The sequence below is a fragment of the Epinephelus moara genome, chromosome 12, assembly GCF_006386435.1.
Source record: "Epinephelus moara isolate mb chromosome 12, YSFRI_EMoa_1.0, whole genome shotgun sequence".
Taxonomy (NCBI): domain Eukaryota; kingdom Metazoa; phylum Chordata; class Actinopteri; order Perciformes; family Serranidae; genus Epinephelus; species Epinephelus moara.
In genome coordinates, this window is record NC_065517.1 from 10,578,417 (window position 1) to 10,598,584 (window position 20,168).

At 39.0% G+C, this 20,168-nt stretch overlaps 2 protein-coding genes across 3 annotated transcripts in view; one reads left to right on the plus strand and one right to left on the minus strand.

Annotated features, from left to right (window-relative positions):
- Nucleotides 1-12,295, plus strand: part of LOC126398395 (sorting nexin-14-like) — a 30,165-nt gene extending 17,870 nt beyond the window's left edge. For both annotated transcript variants that reach the window (XM_050057704.1, XM_050057705.1), the window contains 10 exons: nt 251-351; nt 761-872; nt 1,495-1,535; nt 4,391-4,510; nt 5,090-5,213; nt 6,109-6,273; nt 7,125-7,220; nt 8,607-8,698; nt 9,291-9,347; nt 12,124-12,295. In XM_050057704.1, coding sequence (XP_049913661.1) covers nt 251-351; nt 761-872; nt 1,495-1,535; nt 4,391-4,510; nt 5,090-5,213; nt 6,109-6,273; nt 7,125-7,220; nt 8,607-8,698; nt 9,291-9,347; nt 12,124-12,165 — 950 coding nt within the window. In that variant the 3' untranslated portion in view covers nt 12,166-12,295. The remainder of the gene's footprint in view (nt 1-250; nt 352-760; nt 873-1,494; nt 1,536-4,390; nt 4,511-5,089; nt 5,214-6,108; nt 6,274-7,124; nt 7,221-8,606; nt 8,699-9,290; nt 9,348-12,123) is intronic.
- Nucleotides 12,296-15,482: 3,187 nt separating this feature from the next.
- On the minus strand, nt 15,483-20,001 carry LOC126398411 (5'-nucleotidase-like). Its single transcript, XM_050057727.1, has 6 exons — nt 19,786-20,001; nt 18,474-18,628; nt 18,079-18,187; nt 16,556-16,705; nt 16,075-16,275; nt 15,483-15,989 (listed from the first exon to the last, which is right to left on the minus strand). Exons 1-6 carry the CDS (start codon nt 19,937-19,939, stop codon nt 15,823-15,825), a joined length of 936 nt encoding a protein of 311 aa, XP_049913684.1. The 5' UTR covers nt 19,940-20,001; the 3' UTR covers nt 15,483-15,822.
- Nucleotides 20,002-20,168: the final 167 nt, after the last annotated feature.

Here is a 20,168-nt window from a genome sequence, read left to right on the forward strand (position 1 = left end):
TCATTCCCACTATATGGATGTACGCGGCTCTCGCGGATCTAAATATCTTCCGAAGGACTCCAAATGACACCAAACTTATCTGGGTGAGTAAACAACCGTATTTAATGCCAGAAATAAGGTCCAGGTTGTAAAAAACGGAACTTCCCCTTTAATGACAATATTAGCTCTCAGTTGTGGAAAATATAAATCAGATGCTGTTTCCTTTTATATTCTCTATAATGAGCTTCATTCATTCATCATTTTTTTCCAGGCACATTTGCAGATGCACAGCTTCCATCCAAAAGAATTATTGGACCAAAGAATTATGAGTTCCTCGCATCAAAAAGGGAAGAATTTGAGGAGTATTTACAGGTATTCAACATTGATAGTAAAAACTCTAGCTGATGTTTTTCCTCTTGTATTATCATTGGTTCTGAGCACTAGTTTTTCTCATGGGTAAGAGGAGTGAGATACTAAACCAAGTACACCTCTTGAACTGAATATAGTTGCATTACATATACTTCCATATTGTCATTAGAGGGCAGCAAAACAAAACAGTATTAGGAAGGTATGATGTCATGATGAGTGGAAACAGGCATGTGTTATTGTTGTAGTCATTACATACTGTATGTTTTGTAGTCAATAGTACGTACAAGATGTGCAGACTGTTTTATGTATATTACAAGTTAAGTTGGTGATCTGGAGAAGAACTTAAGTTATATGTCTAAACTATAAATGTATTAAGCTCCGGGTGTGTGTGTGTATTTGTGTGTGCACGCAGAGACTCCTGCATTATACAGAGCTCAGTAACAGTCAGCTGCTGGCAGACTTCCTGTCTCCTCACAGCATGGAGTCTCAGTTCCTGGACCGGATGCTGCCCGATGTCAACCTGGGTATGCACACATTATATACCTAATGGTTTGCCGTTAATTGCTTTTCAGTTTATTACTTTATATGGGATTTAGCATACATTCCCTACGCTGTGATATTAGAAAATATTCTTATTAATATTGTGTATATTGATTCCAGTCATATCATCCTGCCCTGCCACTTCAGAATGAGTTTCAGAAAATAAAAGTCAAAGTATTTCCCTTCTTGACACAGTTTTACATCAAGAGAAAGTGTCTATGAGCGAGGCACTGAACCCTTACCTGGCCAGGTCTGGGTGACTCCTACCTCTTCCTTGAAATGTGTGCATGTCCATTTTTATCAAAGAGATATGAACCAAAGTTTTCACACTGTGTCGAATGAGGCAGATGGGGTACAAAACTTATGGAAGCATATCCACAAAGCTTTTACTTTTACATTCATGTAAGTAAAACTACATTTTAATCTGACATACTGCTGGATATCCATCTCAGAAAACTCAGTTGGTTGTGATTCATTTCCTGTTGACTCTGCCTTTTCTATGTATCACAGTTTTCTGATTACTAATTGGAACATTCACCTTTTCCTCCTTCACTGTTTTACTGTTCAATCGATTTCTTAACTGAGTGTTTTTGTTTTTTCGTACAGGAAAAATTTTTAAGTCTGTGCCAGGAAAGCTGATAAAAGAGGTGAGTCCCTCCTGAGCTGAAATGCTGCTGTAATGATGATTAATAATGCAGCTATTTTCCAGATATGTGTTTTTATTTCCAAATGCACTTCCCAACCTACAGGAAATTCTTCAGTTTCCAGTCTTCATGCTCAGCTAAGCTAACAGGCTGCCTGTTGTAGCTTTATATTTAGAGTGCAGACACGAGAGTGGTATTAATCTTCTCATCTGACTCTCAACAAAAATACCAATAAGCCTGTTTTCCAATCTGTTGAACTATTTCTTAAAGGTTTTCATTAATATCATTTGTAACCAAACAAATTAATAAATGAAGGTAATAATACAGTGCATGGAAAAACTAATAGTGTCTGTAACTTTTATTTTTATTTACATTTTAGGGTCAAACTTGCCCATTGTGGCTTTAGGTAATTAAGACATTTGTTTTTATGAGTTAATCCCAGTCGAACCAGCGAACATCTCATACTGCATTAAAGGAGCTCATGTGATGTTGGAGAGATGTGAGTGTGCAGAATTGCAACCCTCAGCCAGGGCTTCATATCAACTAGTGTTATGGAGAATAATCTTTTTCCTTTATCCTCTTCCACATCTGTATTATTCACTATAAAGAAGCAGTAAATCATTCTTTAGTATGACCAACACAACACTGGATACAGCGAACAGCGAAATAAACTTCTCTTTCATGTAGACCAGGCCTACATATTATAATGAAATTAGATTAACTGATGCATTAATAGATATGAATATCTTTATTTATCTTTAAAAAAAAAACCTAGAAGACAAGAGAACTAACTTGGGTCTTTGGGAGCTGCAGCATTTATTCATGAACAAAGTTAAGCTTAAACTGTATATTTACCACCACTTGACGACTTCACTGTCAGTTTGTTTTCTGCTCCAGTCGCCAACACATGTCTGCTCTGAGCACATTACATTACACTTCTCTTAGTATGTAAACATGTAGAATGCACTTGAACCCGGCTTTAGCCATTTTCACACAGTAGTATTGTGAGCATCAACCATTAATCAGTCATTAGATTGTGTAGCATTTAAAAATCACAGAAAATTGTGTTCTATCACATTATGATGTTGATTTGAATCTGATTAATTGTTCAGCCCTCATATCAATATTCTGCACCTGTGTCCTGCTGGTACTGATACTCCCCTCTGCTACACTATAAGATGCTATTGTGAGCCAAAAACCACAGAGTGGTTGCCAAAAAGAGAACCTTTGCTAGCTCCTAAATGAAGCAGTTGTTTCCCCAGCAAAAAGTCACTGTGGTGGACGTGTAGTGTGTAACAGGGTGTGCATGGAGGAGAAGGGGCGAGGCTGGAGACTTCCTCTTAACCAGAGGACCTTTGGAAGAAATCATCCAGCCTCCTACAGGCTCCCTGGGTGTGGTTGTGTAGCTGACCCCTGACCTCTCTGTGTGGGGGTAGGAAAATAAGACACATTCATGTCTGAAAGCTTCCTTTGTTTTCTTGATTCTCTCAGTATTGTAATACGAGAGTCCAGGATCCTCAAGGAAAAATCAGGCTGAGCAGGAATTCGAGACAGATTAGTCCAAAAGTGCTGTGACTAGTTCAAAATGATACTAGAAGGGGTTCTATGCTACCTTCTTTCTCAAGGAAAGCTTTCCCATTGTCATGGAAAACCTGGAAAAGTCATGGAATTTTACAAACTGATTTTCCAGGCCTGGTAAACTCAGCAAATTTATTTTCAGATGTATTTTTCTGTAGCTCTAATAGGTGACAGCATTTGGTTTACCATTATGAACGTTTCTTTATTTTTCCCCACGTTCCGTCTCTCCCTTCATTTATGCTAGCTAGCTGGAATTATGTTTGAATAGAGTTTCATTCTGATATGACTGAAAAATGGTGGGCAAGTGGGGCAAGATTTTTTTAACAGGTCCTTGAAAAGTTATGGAAAGTACACATGCTCCTACATGAAAAAATTAGGAGCTGACAAAGAACTTTAGTATGAAAATTGTTTAAGTCACACAGTGTTTAACAGTGTAACACTTACATATTTATACTGCGTGTCTGCTCAGTCTCCTTGTGTGCAGTGGTGGAATGTTACCAAGTACATTTACCTAAGAGCTGTAATCAAGTACAAGTCTACCACTTAACATGAGTATTTCCTTTTTTGCCACTCTACTTCTACTACATTACATTTTAGAGGAAAACATTGTACTATTTACTCCACATTTACTTGATAACTTTAGTTACTAGTGACTTTGTAGATTTAGATCATTAAAAATAAATCAACTAATAAAGTATGACTCAGTTACCCAGCAGTATATGACGTCATTATTTTTTTGTATTTTTAGACTATAGTTTTGTGACAATAGCTGCGATAGTTACTATGTAGTTACTATAGCAGTGGAGGACTGTGATGATGGAAGACGTAACCAAGGGAACATTTTCAGTTCTCCCTCCACTGGTTTCAGTGGATACTGAAGTGACAGCAGGGGTCACGTAGCTTTGCTTAAGTTGTCCTCAGTTTAACTGTTGTTTCTAGTTGCCATGCTAATGTTAACTAAGCTGCCTCAGTGTGAAGTCTCTCTCAAAATAAATACTGAGCTTAATTTTTAGTGATTTAACTTACAGCTTGTCCATACCGATACTTTTCCCGTGTTGTTCACGTTTCTCTCACTTTACACCAATAGTAAACTCTGCTGTTATTGGGATGTTGCAGTTTGTGGAATTGTGGGACTTGTAGTTTTTGAACTATTAGTAGGTTTCGGTAATTTCTAATCTTTTACTGGCACACACTACACATATATAGGGGCAAATGCAAGTGAAGTCCTCACACTGTAGAGTCCTGCTGATGATATTAAACACTGTGGAACTGTTTTCCAGAAAGGACAGAACCTGGACCCTTTCCTCCAGTCCTTCTTCAGCTCCTGTGAGTCGCCCAAACCCAAACCCAGCCGACCTGAGCTAACCATCCTCAGCCCCTCCGCCGAGAACAACAAGAAGGTAAAACAGAAAAAAAGTTCTGCTCAACATAAACTCTGCTGCTCACACCAAAGCAGGATGTTTACTCTTTCACGCCCACGGCACTTTAACAGCCAGCTTCAAGGGGTAATGAATTATCTCGAACACTTAATCAAAAGTTATTTAAATGGAGCTTTCCTGTCAGTCTGCAAAGGTTTTAAAAAGTTCCACTTTATCAGAGTTGAAGGAAATGAATTTCCTCTGCCCACAGGGAGGAAGAGGTACGTCAGCTTGTGTAATAAACCTTTATGTTTTTCTCCATGGAGACAGTTTGGATAAATGGGTGTTAGCCTGTGTGTCGGGCAGGAAACTAGTGTTTTAAGCACTATATATAAACCGTTTATAGTGCAGTAACCTACCCATTGTTTACATCCACTTGCATTGTGTTACCAACTGAGATGGATGATTGGGATAAAATCCTCTATGTATGAACATTTATTTATTTATTTTTTCTATCATTATATGTAAATTTCCCTGAAATTCAACTGAAAAACACAGGAGAACACAAAATGATCACTGGTATTAATGCCACAACACTTACTGGTTTACTTTCGCCTGCAGCTCTTCAACGACCTGTTCAGAAACAACGCAAACCTGTCGGACAGTTCAGAGAGGAAGCAAAACTACAATTGCTTCATGGAAATGGTCTCTGTAGACGGCATGTATGACTACATGATGTACGTCGGTAAGTGATGCTCACCAAGTTGAATACAATGGTAATGTCAGCACGTCTAGGGTCGAGTTCCTTAAATTGATCTTTTGACTTTCTGTACCCTACGGATACAAAGAACTTACTTTGGGATGTTTAAAGGTCAAACATCCAGGCAGCAGTTCAGATATCATTTAATATTAAACCACTAAACATAGTTAACAAAACATCAGCAACTTCTAAACAGGATATAGACCTTAAAAGTTGTTTTTCTCAATTTGACTCCTGAACAACTCACTTCTCTTTAGCTGCGCCTTACGGTACAGGTTTACCAATTCCATTTATGTGAGTACTTTCAGTAAAAGAGATGTGGTAGTGAAAAAAAAAACAGACACAGTAACACCAAATTAAAAGGGAATATAAAGTTACATAGTCAGAATCAAAAAGGAAGCTACACGGTCAAGATGTTTTAAGTCTAGGAAAGTTTATTTGAAGGTGATTCATATATGAAAAATAAATCTTTTTAAACATGTTTGAAATACAATCAGATGGAATAAAATGAAATACAAGTAGGCAGTGCAGTAATAATTTCCCCCAGATTATATAAAGCAAATAAATGTAGAGTATAGGAATGTATCACCAAAAAGCAGGCACAGCAAAACAGGAGTGTTTTAAGACTTAACAGATAAGAGAAGGACATTAAGATAAGATACACCTTTATTGATCCCACAATTGAGAAATTCCAGAAAGAGATAGATAGGAGTTGTGCATGAGGAATTCAAGCTGATGTAAAAACAAATTCCCATTACATGTCATCAGGAAACAGTTGCTTCAGAAACAGCTTTTAGGTATTTGTCATGTATATTAAATCACCCCCTCCAGCCTCTCTGTGATTTGACTCTTCAGTCTGTCTTGGTGTTTTGATTGGCAGGTCGGACAGTGTTCCACACGCCGGACTGGCTGCACCACTGCCTGGCTGCAGGGAGGATCCTGTTCAAGAACACGTTTGAAGCCTACATGGATCAGTACATGCAGTCCAAACTGGAGCAGATCCTTGAGGAACACCACTTGGTCTCCCTCATCACACAGCTCAGAGGTGTGTGTTTGCATTTCCTCTTATAGACTACATGTAGACTACCATTCAAAGGTTTGTAATCTCCTCGACCACAGTCTATAGTCCCAGCCCCATGCAAGACCCTGGTCTAATGTTAGCACTATTGGAATTTGATCAGGGAGTATCAGCTAAATTTACTGTAGACCGACAGATCCCAGTTTCAACCTCAGTAATGCTCGAGGGTCTCTTCGTTTTCTCTGGACTGGAAAACAACTTCAGAATCCAAGTTTCAGTAGTGTTCTCCCCTGTCATACATTACTGTGGGAACGTTGACTAAATGGAGGTTAGGAATCATTTCATTCTTCATTCATTCATTTCTTTCAAGGAAAGAAGAAGAACGTCAACATAACAGCTGATTACAATCTTTTAAACGGCAGTATACGTACTGTGTGTTGTGTTGTCTTGAAAAATAATGATCAATAAAGTGGTACAGTTTTGTTTAAACATTGGCCATGACTAGAGGTTTTTCTTAACCACACATTGGCTACGGTTACATGATGGCTTCTCATTCGGAATGAAGAAGCCATCATGTAACCGTAGCCCATGTAAACGTACTGAATGTTCGGCAATCCACTTATGGTCTGTTCTAAAAAAAATGATCTGGTGAAACATATTTAAGGGGACAGTGGAGTTTGAGAAATAGCAGAAAGAGCAATCAAATAGATTCCTGCATCTGTGTAGGCTGGTTTGGGTATCTGCAGCCATGTTTGTAGTTTAATGTCTGCACAACTCTTTTGTCCTCTTTTGTCTTTAAACTACAGAAACAAAAAAAATCAATGCTCGTGTTTAATAAAATTTAAAGTTGTGCTTTGTGTTGTCATTTATTTCCGCAGACGCTGTTTTCTGTGAGAGCAGTGAGGAGCGAACCACCGAGGACAAACAAATCAGAGCCAAGCAGACGTTTGAGGAGATGATGAAGTATTTACCAGGTCAGTTTTCAAGTCACAATGACAGGTAGTTTCATTAATCCCTATTTATGTATCTGTGTGGTGCTGTAGTGTGAGACAACAGGAAGACTTGGTCAGTACCTTTTAAAGGTTCTCTGTATCTTTACTCAGTCTAAATTTATGTGATTAGTTCATTGGGAAGGCTTTAAGTTAAACCAGGTTAATTCACTACTGCCTGTTCATTATTAAAGCTGCATTAATGCCTCTTTGGGGAGCAGAGGAACTCAAAACAACTGGACAAGCACACAGCTTTGGGTTATCGCCTAATGAAGTTACTGTGACGCACATCTCAGCAATCAGTTGCTCAAACTCAGTCACATTCATGCAAATACAAGCAACTCAGCTTATGGTTTTTTAGAAGTTAAATAAAAATGATTTCAGATGCAGTGTTTCAACGACACAAGCAATCCAAAAAATCCATACAAATATACAGTATGACCCCCGGAGAGAAGCAGGTTCCAGCATTCACCCGTTGCTAATTTTGGTCTCTTTTCATGGAATTAATTGACAATAAGAAAAATACAGAATATCACCAGACGTAAGCTTTAAAAGCACAGACTGAGTGCTGTTAAACAAAAGGGAATGGAGCAATGAAAAGAGGAAACCATCTTATCTTCTTTCAGTTCCCCAAACTCCACCTCAGCAGATGTGCAGATTCCAAGTAGCAATTGTATTATCAGAAAACTAATTCGTTCAAGACCTCGGTTTCAGTGTGTGTCCTGTCAGAAATACACTTCTGGTTTCTGTTACCATTCAACCTTGTTCTTCCAAGTAAGTTGAAACTTAAAAGGAACAGACGTCAAAGCATGTAACCTTTTTATTGCATTTATATATCTGAAAAAAACGTCTCAATACCACTGAAAGTTTCTAGCTTAAGCTGTTTTAATGTGCTTTAGGTGTGTCTAAGACAGGCATACTCAACTTGCTTTGCCCAATGGCCGCTTTTGCAAAATGACAGGTGTCCAGGGGCCAGTTTTAGGAGTTGAGGAAATTCAGGGCACGGACCTCTGTTTGGTGTGTTTGGGGGGGGTGATCCTCCCCTGGCACAGTGCTTGATGCTTCTTTTATGCACTCTTGACTTTTACACACAAAGTAAAAAAAACAAAAAAAAACAACCCAGTTTGAATCAGTTTATTTTCAGTGTAAATTAGAAAAAGTTGAGTGTCACTGATCCAAGATGACAGTGTACATTCACACACACCACATCAGTTCAATATTAATACAACTCCGTATCACTGTACTCAGGAATGTGCTAGTTCTACATCCAAACGTGCTCTGCAGAGACTTTAGAGGGGTCAGAACTGACAACAGATGACCTGTTCGATGTTGCAACAGTTCAATAAGTCTAAAGTGTGTTTTTGATTTCAGACTTTGTGGTTAAGTGCATCGGCCAGGAGGCGAAATACGAAGGCATCCGGCTCCTCTTTGACGGTTTCCAGCAGCCTGTTCTCAACAAGCAGGTAAACAGAACAACTTTGAACTATAAAAACATGTACAGGTGGACAAAATAACAGAAACAGCAGGTTAAACAACAGACCTGCAGTAAGTAAGTACAGAACCTTTTTTGAAACATTTTTTAAACTTATATTGTTTAAATGGGCCAGTTTTTTTCTTCTCTGCCTTTTGCTGGTGTGTGTGTCCACTCTTGGGCGCTGAAATAACATGAAACACTAACTCTTTTTTGTGCTGTTTGAGTGAGACTGGTACACACAGGTGTATTGACCTAATAGCACATCAGGCTTACAGCCTTAAAAATGTTTCAAATCATGAACTATCTGATCAAAACTAATTAAAAAAATTTTGATACCCAGTACTACAAATACTGTACATTTAGATACCCAGTTGTACATAACGTTTTACGATTTCAGTTTGTCCTAAAACATTTGTCAGAATAACTAAAAGGTGAAATCAAATTCAAAATACATTGTTGTATTTTTGTTTCCTGTATTACAAAGAGTTTGAAAGGTAAAGTGAAGCTCACTGACACTGTGTGATTGTATCACAGCTTCCTGGTGTCCTCTCTAACTGATGGGACATTTTGTGTCTCCTCAGATGACGTACGTCCTGCTGGACATTGCAGTGCAGGAGCTTTTTCCTGAACTCAGCAAGGTAAACAAGTGACAGTGGAGAATGTAAAGACATAATACAGGAAGAGACACGTGTTTGAGACACATGTTTAGGAATGTATACCACAAAATCCTTAACAGTGGGGCAGGGGAGGACTTCAGTATTTGACATGAGAGATTCATCTTATTGTGAGCATCAGTTCCTAGCAGCAAGGGGAGTTATTCATGTCCTCTGAAAGGTTTTTGATCTGAAACAGCAGATTCAGAAACAGCAGATTCAGAAACAGCAGATTCTTACTAAAACATGATTGAAGACAGAATACATCAGACTTGTTTCTCTCCTCTGTCTCTCCTGCTATTTGAGGATTTACGGTACGTTTAGTTTCTGTAAGTATGAATGTTAAGCCCGGAGTAGAAGTCATTGTGCTTCCATTTACAGGCAACATTTTGCCGAACAAGAGTACTTTTACTTTAAATAAATGTAGCACATTTTGCTGATATTACACTCATGGTTCCCAAAAAGTTGTGACATTGTGTAAAATGTAAATAAAAACAGAATGCAATGATTTACAAATCTTTTTGACCTAGATTCAATTTAATCCAGTACAAAGACAACATATTTAATGTTCAGACTGATAAACGTTAATGTTTTTTTTTAAAATATACACTCATTCTGCATGCGATGCCTGCAACATGTGCCAAAAAAGTTGTGACGGAGGCAACAAAAGACTGGGGAAGATATGGAGTGCTCAAAAAACGCCAGTTTAAAACATTACGCAGATAAACTGGTTTACTGGTAACAGATTTATTTAATTTATATGATGTGGTTTATTCATTATTGGGTGTGAAAGGGGCATCCTTGAAAGGCTCAGTCATAGACAAGCAAGGATGGTCACGTCATGAAAAACTATGTGGGCGAACAGTCCAACAGTTAAAGAACAACCTTTCTCAATGCACAATTGCAAAGAATTTAAGGATTTCCCCGTCTGCAATTCATCAAAAGATTCAGAGTACCTTGAGACATCTCTGCACATCAGGAGCAAGCCTAAAAACCAAAATTGAATGGCTGTGACCTGTGACCCCTCAGGCTGCATCAAAAATCTGCATGATTGTATAAAGGATATGACTACATGGGCTCAGGAACACTTTGAAACCATGGTCAGTAAACATAGTTTGTTGCTGCATCTACAAATGCAAGTTAAGACTCTGAAATGATACAAAGAGGAAAAGAGTTTTGTGGTCTAAGGAGTCCGCATTTGAAATAATTTTTAGAATCATGGACGTTGTGTCCTCCGGGCTAAAGAGGAAAAGGACCATCCAGATAGTTACCAGTGCAGAGTTCAGAACCAGCATCTGTGATGGTATGAGGGAGTGTTGGTGCCCATGGCATTATGGGTAACAGCACATCCGTGAAGGCACCATGAAAGCTAAAAGGAGCATACAGGTTTTGGAGCAATGTATGCTGCCATCCAGATGACGTCTTTATCAGGAACGTCCCTGTTTATTTCAGCAAGACATTGAGCCACATTCTGCCCGTGGTACAACAGTGTGGCTTTGTTAACGTGACTCCCATTGAACATGTGTGGCACATTATGAAGTGCAAAATACAACAACCGAGACCCTGGACTCTTGAGCAACTATAGGTGTATATCAAGCAGAATGGGAAAGAATCTATATTTTAAAACTTAAACAGTTAGTGTCCTCAGTTCCCTTAATGTATACTGAGTGTTGTTAGAAGAAAAGGTGATGTCACACAGTGGTAAACATGCATGTTGCAGGTATCAAATTTTGAGTGAATGTATATTTACAAGATATTTAATGTATAAATGATCAAGTTAAAAGTTTATACATTAAATATCTCGTGTTTGTACTGTATTCAATTGAATATAGGTCTAAAAGGATTTGCAAATCAATTGCAAAAATCAATTTGGGTTGTAAACTGTACCATAAACTTTGCTCCAGAAGCTTCTTTAATCAAAATGTCATTGAGAGTTGAAATGACACAAAAAAATAATGTTTCATAAAGTTTGGCAGAATATGACACAAAGCTTTAAAACTTGTACTTCCATACTTTAAGGTTTTGAATGCAGGACTTTTTGTTGTGCAATATTTTCATAGTGTGGAATGAGTTCTTTTCCCACAGTAAATTATCTATGTTCTTTTTCCACCACTGGAGAAGTGTTGTTTAAATATAAAGTATTGTTACAAACAGGTTATTTAGTTTGACTTTGCTTATGCATGTGTAACTTTAGTGCAGGTGTTGATGACATAAAATTCTCAGTGGTGAATTAGTGTGAGGTCTGAACAGCTGTCACCTCATTACTATTGAACCAGTACAGATGGTTTAACACACCATGATGCACCAAGGTCATCAGTGTATTTAATACATCTATGAACACGAACAGAGGGTTGTGATCGGTGTGAAAGTTGACTCTCAATACAGTTTTTTTTCCCCCCCTTTTTAAAGGAATAGTTGAACTGACGCCACTCTTAATCATGTTAGATTTCTATTTGTGTCTGGTTTAAATAAACAAGATTTAACCTGTTGTAGTGACCCCTAGAGGGGTTGGTTTGCATATTAATAAACTTTGGCACTGAGCCAGGCTAGCTGTTTCCACCAGCCACCAGTCTTTACGCTAAGCCAGGCTAACCATCACCCAACATCAGCTAAATGCACACATGACCATCTAAGTCTTGGAAAGAAAACACCAACATTTTGAATTACTACTTGAAATGATCAGGACAGATGAACTTTATTGAAGAGCTCTTAATGAAGACTAGAAATTGTTAAACTTCAGTGTGCGTTTCCTCCTCTGCAGGAACTGAAGGAAGCCACCGCCGTGAAGCAGATAATGTACTGAACACTGTATCCACATCTCCAATGATGGAAGTGCAATAATCAACTATTTCCAAAACCTCTGGGATCATGTCTACATTCCAATGTACATAAATAAACTAATAAAAAGATATATATTTATTGACGCCACTGCAGTTAATGCTGTCTGTCGTCTTTTCTTTCAATACCAGTGACAATATTTGCACATTACTGAAAGTTATTAGATGTATTCTAATCTGTCTTAAACTTCATCTGTGTTACAAAAAAAATAAATGTTTTGGGAGGTTTCTAAATTTACTGTATAGAGCTTCACTTTGATGTCAGGAATCGTTTTGCAAGACCAGATGTTGGACAGTTATGTTGCTGTGGTATGATGTCATCGTTTTACAGTCAACACAGAGGAAACACTCGAGTGAAAACTGCTCAGTTTAACTTGAATGGTGATGTGTTCAAGGACTGTTAAAAGTATTGTCAAGACATACGCATTTTCCACTGAATAACTAAATGTAATACTAAAAACCCACAAGTGGAAACTGGACCGTGTCCTGAATGTGACCCAGTCTGATTCCGACATGTGCCAGCTCTGTGTCCCCATCTCCTCTCAGACGTCCGCTAAATGAAAGCAGATGGAGAACAGTTTCCACTGAGTGTTAATGTGGTTGTTCTGCAGCATTTGGCAACTCACATCATACGCAGGCTGGTGCCAGCTGTGTTGGCGCTCAGTGAACTGACTAATGAGGAGTTCCCGAATATTAACAGGCAGCGAGCGTTGTTCGGAAGATCCCTCACACAGAGGAGGCCTTGTTCCCTCAATTCTGAGGAACTCTGGTTGAAAAACAGTGGATGCTGCAGACAGAAGAAAGTCTGCTGAATGCTGCCTCTGTGTGAGCTGACATACAGCCACAATGAGAAGATAAACTGCTCTAAACTACAACTCATAATGTGATTATCGATAGAGGCCTACAGTGAAATCTTGTCCTCTCTCCACAGGAAGTTCAGAGGTCAGTCAGATACATGAGTTTTGCTCACAGGAACTTTAACCCAGACATTCTGAATAATAAGTATTTGAGTGTTTTTTCTTCATTTGAAATTATCTTCACACCAAGTCTGAAATTAGCATGCAGTCACAGTGCAATAGTTATTGCTCAGGGTGTCTACAGTATCAGACACTCTAATTAAATGCTTTTTAAGACCTTTACAAGCCAAATTTAGCTAAGCACAAAGGTAAGGAGTATAAATGTGGTCCTGTGCATAGGAAGCTTTATGTAGGAATATTGTTATCAGAGTGAGTTAGGTTAATCTACATTTTGCTAATAGGTAAGTGCAAGTATAAAGGAAAAATAAAGTATCAGGTTCAGTGGTAGATTTAAAAAATTGTGAGAAAAAAATGGACTCTCATGGAGAAAAGCTTGACTTATTCTGACAGAAATTAAAAGATGGATAAATGAAATTAGATCAAATTAAGTCAATTAGGAGCTCACAAATCCAAATGTAAGACTGTTTAATGACTTTATGACCTAATATTTCTAAAATTGGATTAGAGACTTGTGAGGGACCTGCAGACACTGTGTTGCAGTGTAAAGGGAAGCCAGACATATTGTACATAATTCACTGGTTTATCTTTACGAATATATCTATCAGTTACCTGCTAAACTAATAGGACTCAAACCATGCTTCTTTTAATCTCTAAAACAGATAACTGCACATGTATCCAGGATCTGGGGGCAACGGGATGAGTTTGTAGTCTGACCAACGTCATTCCGTGTGGAGAGGTGGAACATATTGACTGAATTGCAGTCTCATGACCCATGTGATGATGATTTAGCTTTTTTTTTCAGTTTTTTTTTTTCTTTTTTTTCTTTCATTAAAAGAAATGGGGGTATCGGAGGATAACAGCTAGCCAGAATAACAGCTAGACTTGAAATGCACGGAACCCACATTTTGAAAATGTAACAAAACTCTGCTAATGCATTTCAAAAACGTCAGAACGGCTCGTCCATTGTAAGCCGCAGCATGCAAAATTGACTTGAAAAGATGTAATTTACTCCACTTTTATAGCATAATTTCTCACCGTGGTCAGTTAGCCTGCCCTGCAGGCGTGCTGTGTTTACATGGCAACTTGCGTGAGACTTGAGAACTAGCACCACCACTAGCCATCAGCTAGTCTCGCGCGAGTTGCCATGTAAACACACATCAGCTAGTCTCGCGCGAGTTGCCATGTAAACACAGCATTCCGACTAGCTGTTGTCCTCCGATACCCCGAACGAGTTTTGTGGATTAAAAAACTACACTGGACTTTTTGTCGGCATGAGGGTCAGTAATTACTGTCTGTATTTTCATTCTAAAGTGGTAATTTCCTTTAATTTATCTGCATTCTTATTTGCCGAAATCACCACTGTACGGAAGAGAAAGTCTTGTCCAGGATATCTGCTTGCTACGCTAGATCTCCTGAAACTATCACCCCTTGAAAGTGCACTGGATTTAGTAGACGTGTAGCTGCAGCCACATTTGATTTGTAGCACACACAATACACCCCTACAAAACGTGCCCAGCACTAGTACAAATCAAACTCACCAATGCCATGGTTATTTGAACCCTGCCCCTGAACATTTCATAGCTAGCTAAATGCTTACTAACTCTTAAGGGCTTCCACCTGCAGCTGATCATGTAGGTATGGTAGACGAGTCATGTAGCTGGTGGACAGGTCAAGTAGCTGCTCAAGCCACAGTTGTACATACTCGGGATTTCAAAGCCAGTTTGACATAGTGGTCAACCTATGTGTCTACAACTTTTGGGTTTGCATGTGTGACCCTGTGGCCCGAACAGACTTCCTAGAGACTGACATTGGGAAAGAGACGTCTGTAAATCAGTGGATACGTTTTTTTGAGCATCACAGCCTCCCCACAAAACTGACTGGTTTTCGGAATCGGAATTTGATCCTTTCAATTCGATTACATTTGTAAAGTCTAGAAGAGCTGCACAATTTAATAATTTTATCCCTATTCAAGCACTAAAGTCGAAGTCAGCCACTCGGCTGGCAGAAGTCAGTGCACCTGCTCTGTGATCCCAATGATGCAGATGATCTGGGTAATTTTATACCCGGAAGTCAAACTTTTTTGCCTTCATGCGCCACTGAGCAACTTTCATAGGAATAAATGCTGTACCCAGTTCTTTTTGTTCTGTCATTGCACCCAGACGCTTATTGTCGCCAGGGGAGAGCTGATGGGTTCTGAGACTGTACTTCACTGAAAGCCATAATACCTTTGTGATGCAACAATGTTTCACACTGCCATTAAAGAAACATAACTAGTAAAATTTAAAATCTGAGACCATAAGTTCTTGTGTAAAGAGTGTTTTTATTTCATGTTTCTGAAAAGACATTTGAGGATTTCCCGTTTAACTCAAAACATTCTGTCTCCTTGAAGTTGTCTCTAGTGGTCGTTACAGGAACTGCAGCTTTTACAGCGCCTTAGCTGCGGTTTCATCCAAAGTTGGTCCACATGGAAATGGGCTTACCTTTTATTTTACAATCATTGTAAAACACAATTAAAGGTAAAATTAAAATCATATTTTCGTGAAATAGTTAAAATGACATCCTTCAGTCTGGTTAGTGCTTCAAGTTCTCGTGCAGTTTGGTTAGAAACCTTTTTCAGTCCTTCTGTGTTTCTGGGTAAAGTCAGTCTCACACACTCCCCCACAGAGTCCATAGCAGCCCCAGTGAAACCAATAAAACCATTGAAGCGGTTTGTCTAGAAGCTGAGTTGTAGATCTTGATGCGTCCTTCAACAGAAGGATAAACTGTCTTTTTCTGCATGATGTAGTTGGACACGACTGAAATGTCCAAATTCCCTGGAAGGAAATAAAAGGTAAAATAAAGTCAGGGTCAAGTAAATGATAACGTTACAACGAGTTCCTGAAACAAACAAAGTCTCACCGCTGTCGTGTTTGAGCATCTCGTTTGGGATCATGGAAAATCCATCTCCACCCTTCACCATGTAGGAAGGCAGCACCACTTTATAAACCGTCTCATCCTCAACAGGCTCGTAGCGTGGAACACGACACTTTGTGCAGAGGATGCTGAGGCTCTTCACCAGATGCCCCTTAGGTTTGGAGAAGTCAAACTCCACATGAAATCCTGTCAGAGGACACAGAAATTTAATCAATACATGTCTGAGGATCAAACTGAAATACCTTTGACGTACCAACTGAAATATCTCAGTAGCAGAATATCAAAGTCCGAAGGTAACGAAATACACTCTCCAGCACCTCTGACGTTTTCACAGAATTCTTTAAGGGTGAACAAATTTAATTGATACAGAAAGTGTGTCGTCTTCTACTACTGACAGATTGGAGTATTCTAATAAAAACAATATATATATATATAAGGATGGAAACAATGTAAAAATAAAAAATACCGGACACTTGGAGGAACTCTCCGGTGCTCTGGCCGTATCGTCTCACTGAGTGTTCGAAGGCTTTAAACAGCGTGGAGCCCTTCAGCTGCACCAGGTCGAAGGTTCCTCCGAAAGGTAAGACGGAGATCAGGTCCTCCATGGTGATCGAACCTGCAGACGACACATCATAACTGTTTTACAAAGTTCCTCTGGCAGAAGGATTACCACAGGAACATGCAATCATATGTGTAGTGTAGTGTGAATTTGCAGGTTGTTTTCATGTGCTGTTCATATGCATACGTACAAAAAGGAATGGACCACAATTTACAGATGACCCGCAAAATCTTGAGCCAGTTATTCATATACAACCATCATATTTCAGAAGGGAGCAAAGGAAGTAGTACATAAAGTGATAGTCCTCATTAAAAGGCAGGTTGGGATGGTAGATGGAATCAAACAAACACAGGACTCTCCCCCACGAGACTGGAGTTTGTGTCCCATGTGAAACCGAGTTATTTATTTTAAGATATATTGTCATGCAATAACATTACTCTTCGTACGTAACTCAGCGTCAGGTCATAACGTGACAATGCCCAAACATGATTCTTTTCCTAAACCTAACTTACCTAACTTTCATTTCCTAACCTTAACCTATGTAGCTTTCATTTCCTAAACCTAACCTACATAACTTCACTTTCCTAACCTAATCTACGTGACTTTCATTTCCTAGCCCAACCTTTACGTTATGCAACTGTACATGAAGTTACATGACAACAACCAACCATGATTCTTTTTCGTAAGATAACCTAACCGGTAGGATAATTCATTAAATATCATCCGAGTTGTTGTATGATGATACATTGCACTTTGAGGAAAGGTAATATAAAAAGATACATAAATGGATTTGAAGGACTTAAACAAGGTCAAATAGAAGATTACAATTAGAAAAAAACAGAACAAAACAGTTTAAACAGTGAGTAAAAATTACAATGCAAGTTAGGAATAAATAGTCCCAAACTAAAAATGCAGTGGCAAAAAAGTGTTAAGCCCTGATATAAGAAAAAAACACTCAGAGTCAGAGCAGACCTCAACTTTTGTTTGTTTAAGACATGTGGAACGTGACAACTGACCTCTACCTTTCCATGTTTAGTTTGGACTCTGGAGGCAGAGCTAACGCAGACCATCTGAGAGGTCTGGATGCTTCATAAGGCAGCAGCAGATCAGAAATAAACTATTCAGCATTTTATAAACCAGCAGTAGTTTTTCAGAGTCAGGTCTTTGGCAAAGATCTGAGAACTGGACTGATGTGGTCTCTCCTGGTCTTACTGAGCTCTAAATCAGCTGCAGCTGATCCACATTGTTAGAGAGGCCTGTATGTCCATGTGTACTGAAGATAACCACAGGACATGTTTTTCTAAATAATGCGGAGAGACAAGTTCTCATGTAATTGTTGAGAGGACAGAAAGTCATTTTCTTTCTCACACCAAAATCATCTCATATTATTTCCTGTCACTTTCGGGTTCTAATTTTAAAACACTTCTGACCGTTCCTGGTGTGTTCGTCAATCGATGTGCGGATGCCTCCTCCATTGAAGATGCAGGCGCTGACGTGGTTCCACTGGAGATCATCAGAGGATCTGATGTTGTTGTCGATCTGAAAGATGAAGACCAGAAGCAGATTCCCTCAGTTACACATATGTATATAAGGCACCATGCACAATAATTAAACATAAAAGTGAACACTTCATGTACCAGTGTACTTCATGTTCTCTGTACTGTCACTGTGTGGCTGCTATATCACACCTTCTTTTTAATGAGGAGCTGCTTAAATAAAAGACACAAACCTTTTAGGTGACAGACGCGCCTGACCAGTGTAGACCCTCTGTTTTTTCAATGGAATATTCCTTTACCTCCTTAATGCCTCATTATTAAATACTTACCATGGCATCACAGAGAAGGTTTCCCAGGTTGCACTCCTGAAATCGACACTCCTCAGTTGTCCCGTTCAGGAAGACCAGAGTCCTTCCCACCACCTGAGCCGAGTAGCTGCTCAGATTCTTTTTCCATTCCTCCACATCGGCAAGAATTTCTGGATCTGGAGAAGATGTTTACTTTCAGTAGGAGTTGAGGTGATAAGTCACAGTGTTTTTGTATATTATTAAAAGTCTTTCATACTTCCTGTCACCACTCCTAGTTACTCTAAACACATTCTGTCTGATTTGGAGCTTTTCATATTTACAATATAACCAGCACATTCTCATTCCCAGGTTTTTGAAATACTGATGCTTTCTCACGCCCCTTAGGGTGTGATATTGACGGCAAAGGCACCCTTTGGCACCTTTATGAGACTCTCTGGGCTTTCAGCTCCAATGTAATCCCATTCATGGCAATACTTGACGCTGAGAGCAACTTATGTAGTATAAAGAGGGAGAAACTGCCAGTATGGTGGGAGGGAGGGGAGGCCGGACTTTCACCCAGGAGACTGCAGTTCATATCTCTTGAGAAACCAAAAGTTGCTGCTGGTTTAACGTAACGTTATTTTGTTGCACTCTGACGGCACCTAATGTTATGTAACAAACATTCTTATTTGAACCCAAAACCTGATTTTTTTTGGCAAGTAGTTTTGTTGCCTAGACCGAACCACGACCATTTCACAACATTAACCACACTTCACAATGTGTTTTAGCTGTGCGTCACATACGAACGCTAAAGAGTATGTCAAAGTGTCGGTATTTCTGTAACACTTTCAACACAGCTCAATGCTGCAGCAACACAAGGTTATTACGAAAAGAGAGATTATCTCTGAATCCATGTAAATCTGTTTAATAAACACTGTGAAGGAGCTCGTCGTCTCATATTGAATCAAATTCACCTCGCAGACAAAAAATTCAACAATAATCATCAGACCAGCACTGCTGTTCTGTACCTTCAATCCTCAAATAGGAATCAAACAAGAGTCTCAATTTAACATCTTCTTAATATTTGCTGTCAGTCTGACATCATAAGATAAATCACATAATTCTCAAATAAATGATGAATTTGACGAAAAAATGAAGGTCTCATGGCAAAATAAAACTCCATTAGTAATGCAGCCTGAGTCTTCTTCCTTTAGATCAATACTTACTCCCAGTGAGCAATTACAGTTCTTTCAATTCTTATAACATAAAAAAATTAGTTAAAGATAAAGAGAGTGAAAACAACAGAAACAAAGTCACACTTAGACAAAAGCAAAATGTTGTGTTTTGTCTTTACCCTGTGGGATGCTGCTGTTCAGCAGGATGGGGTTTCCTGTCGACGTCAGTACGTTCCCAGCTTTATCAAAGGTCACCTTCAGATAACCCAGATATTTTCCAAAGGCGTAGGCCTGTACAACAGGAACCTGCCGCCCGTCATCTGAATTCACCATAAACGGATAACGACCTGCAGGGACTTCAGAGGAAGGAGGGGGTCCTGAAAAACAAAATGTGGCGAGAAAGAAAGACAGATTAGAAGTTTTAGTTTTAATTTATTATAGATCTTTTTTTTCTTAATTGTAAAATGGGCTCTTTTAAAGTCGTATTTTGTCGACTAACAGAAGAGAGGAAACTGATATTCTGCAAAACATCCTCAGGCGATGTCAGCAAAATGCTAAGCTG